We start from the raw sequence: 2,558 nt of genomic DNA, 5'->3' as shown, positions 1-2,558 counted from the left end.
CAGGATCTTGCAGATGAGCCCCCTCCCCCATCCAGACCCTGCCTGTAGCCCCTGCAGCAGCATCTCCCCCCCCCCCCCCCCGCGCAGCCTGAGTGATGGTCAAAGTCTTTATTTCTATCAAGGCTTCCAAAAAAAGGAAGGGGAGGCTTTTTGTATATGAACAAATCAATCTTTGGTATTGCTTAGAAATAAAAAAAAGGTGGAAAGACACGGAGGCACAATCCAAGAGGAGCGGTAGGTCCTATTTACAGGCGGGGGTGGGGGGTGGGGAGAAGAAGCCAAGCGGGCAGTCTCTGGGGGGCCTCCCACCGGCCTGCTCGCTGAGTCCGGGGCCAGGGCTGGTCCCCAGCGCTCACCAGGGTCTCCAGAGCGAGTCTGCCGGGAGCGACGGGGCAACCGATCCCGACGAGATGCCGGCAGGGGGAGGGCCTGAGCTCAGACCCCCGCCGGCGCAGAGGGGGACGGCCGCGCTGCCGTGCGGTGCAAAGGCCGCGTTGGGGATGAGGAAGGCGAACTGCCCGTCCGACGCCGGCACCAGCTGGAAGCCGCCGCACACCTGGGCGCTCTCGCCAGCCGCGCTGCTGAGCTTGCAGGAAGCCACGCTGCCAGAAGGGGGCGCTGCGCCGGCGGGCATCTGTACCAGAGGCTGCCCCAAAGAGGCTCCGGGCTGGGCGCCGGGAGTCGGGGGCAGCGCTGCAGACTGTGGGGCGGGGTAGTTCAAGGCGCTCATCTGGCTCAGGCAGCCGGCCAGGTGTCCAAGCAGCCGGTTGCGGACCTCCGTGTTCACCCCCTCGCAGGAGGAGAGGAAGCGAGTCACCTCGTTCAGACATTCGTTGAAACCTGCTCGGTACTTGCACAAGACGGAGGGATCCGTGTTGAGCGCCGCTGCAGGGAGGAATAGAAGCGGCTGCAATCAGGGGGAGGGGCCGTCGGCCGTCTAGGCTGCAGCGGCGGCAGCAGCAGCAGCTCCGGACCCCTCTCCCCCGACCCCCCAGGCTGCTAAGCACGGGCCCCTCTGACTGGCAGCTGCTCCCACCCCGCCAAGGAGGAAGGTCTGAAGCCGGCCTGCCTGCGGGCATCTGGACCTCTGCAACCTGGACACTCACGAGCGGCAGGAGGCTGCCCCCCCTCCTTCCCCCGGGCTGCGAAAGGCCCCCCTTCCTCCTGGCCCCCCCGCCTCTTTTCCGGAACTGGAGCGACTTGGAGCTGCGGCTATAAATACTGCGAGAGGCAGACCGTGGGAACGCGTGCCTGAGCCAAGTCAGTAAGAGGCAGCTTGGATGGCATTCAAAACCACAGGCGGAAGTCTGGAAGGAGTCACCCCTGAAGAGGGAAGGGGGGGGGGCGCCCGCCCGGCCACTCACCGGTCATCTGGGCCCGCTGCAGGTTCCGCAAGTGCTTCACCGTCATTTCCAGAATGTCCGCCTTCTCCAGCTTGGAGTGTCGGGAGCTCTGGGGGCAAAGAGGAGGCAGGAGGGACATGAGCCCCCGGGGGGGTGGAGTGGGGGGAAGAAATGACACGCCCCACCCTCAAAACAAGGAATCCCACCCGGGGGTTGTTGGGGGGGGGATCGTCCATCCCACAGGCCTATTGAGGACCTCAGACGTTGGGTGGGGGTGGGGGTGGGGGTGGGGAGAGGACCAGGGAAACCCCTCGCTGCGCCCCCCCAGCCCCAGCCGCCCATCTGCGGATCCCGCCCTGCAGCGCCCCAGGCTGCACCCCCCGTGGAAAAGGAGTCTAGGGCCGGGGGGGCCTTCCTTAGCTTCGTTGAGCCCTTTTGTGCCCCCCTGCCCCCCCACCTGTGGGCTGCCCGCCACTCACGTCCTTCTTGAGGGCGTCCAGGATGAGCGTCTTCAGCTGCCCCAGGCTCTCGTTGATCCGGGCGCGCCGCCGCTTCTCCATGATGGGCTTGGACGACTGCGGGGAGAAGGCGAGCGCAACGGTGGGCCGAGCCGCCCAGAGGCGCCCCCGTCCCTCTGCCCCCCCCCGCCCGGCTCCCCCTTTACCTTCCGCTGCTCGGCGGCCGTGCGGGGCTTGTCCGGGGTGGCGAGCGCGCTGGCCGGGGTGGCCGCCGCGGGCGAGGAGGAGCTCTTCTCCATCGGGTCGGCGGGCATCGTGGCCCAGCAGCGTCCGACGTGGCCGCGGGAGAGCCGGCGCGACTCGGGATCCGACTCAGGATCCGGCGCAGCGAACCCCGCGGGCGAGGCTGCGGCTGGGTGGCCCTTCCCGGTCCGGCGCGCGCCCTCCGCGCTTCCCTGCGGCCGGAGGTGCCGGGCTAGCCAGCCGCCCCCAACCCCGCGCAACCCCGGCCGGCTCCCTGCCTGGCGGCCGCTATTTATAACCTGCCCTGCACGCGAACGGCTCGTGTGAAACTCGCCGAACTTTCTTTCCCACAGTGACTTTCAGCCAATGGGAGCGGGAGGCACGCGGCCCCGCTCGTGGACGGTGCCCACTCATTGGCTGCTCGGCGCAGCCACCGGCGGCCAATGGCGCACGCCTGCCCCCCCCCCCGGGCACCAGGAGCCGCGCTGTCAATCAGGCGCCCGCTTTAACCCTC

At 68.3% G+C, this 2,558-nt stretch overlaps 1 protein-coding gene across 1 annotated transcript; it reads right to left on the bottom strand.

Moving 5' to 3' along the window:
* Positions 1–352: 352 nt before the first annotated feature.
* On the bottom strand, positions 353–2,115 carry HES1 (hes family bHLH transcription factor 1). Its single transcript, XM_015820729.1, has 4 exons — positions 2,008–2,115; positions 1,823–1,918; positions 1,365–1,452; positions 353–885 (listed from the first exon to the last, which is right to left on the bottom strand). Exons 1-4 carry the CDS (start codon positions 2,113–2,115, stop codon positions 353–355), a joined length of 825 nt encoding a protein of 274 aa, XP_015676215.1.
* Positions 2,116–2,558: the final 443 nt, after the last annotated feature.

This window comes from Protobothrops mucrosquamatus, unplaced genomic scaffold (assembly GCF_001527695.2).
Source record: "Protobothrops mucrosquamatus isolate PMUCROS unplaced genomic scaffold, P.Mucros_1.0 scaffold1167, whole genome shotgun sequence".
In the NCBI taxonomy this organism is placed as follows: domain Eukaryota; kingdom Metazoa; phylum Chordata; class Lepidosauria; order Squamata; family Viperidae; genus Protobothrops; species Protobothrops mucrosquamatus.
This window is presented reverse-complemented; position numbering and strand designations above follow the sequence as displayed.

What these genes read in the sequence shown, in the direction of transcription:
- HES1 (XM_015820729.1), bottom strand. Translation starts at nt 2,115, where the DNA reads ATGCCCGCCGACCCGATGGAGAAGAGCTCCTCCTCGCCCGCGGCGGCC. An exon ending in TGGACGCCCTCAAGAAGGAC is followed by an intron (nt 1,453 to 1,822) that starts GTGAGTGGCGGG and finishes CTTTGCCCCCAG; the next exon opens with AGCTCCCGACACTCCAAGCT. An exon ending in GCAGCGGGCCCAGATGACCG is followed by an intron (nt 886 to 1,364) that starts GTGAGTGGCCGG and finishes TCCTCCCTGCAG; the next exon opens with CGGCGCTCAACACGGATCCC.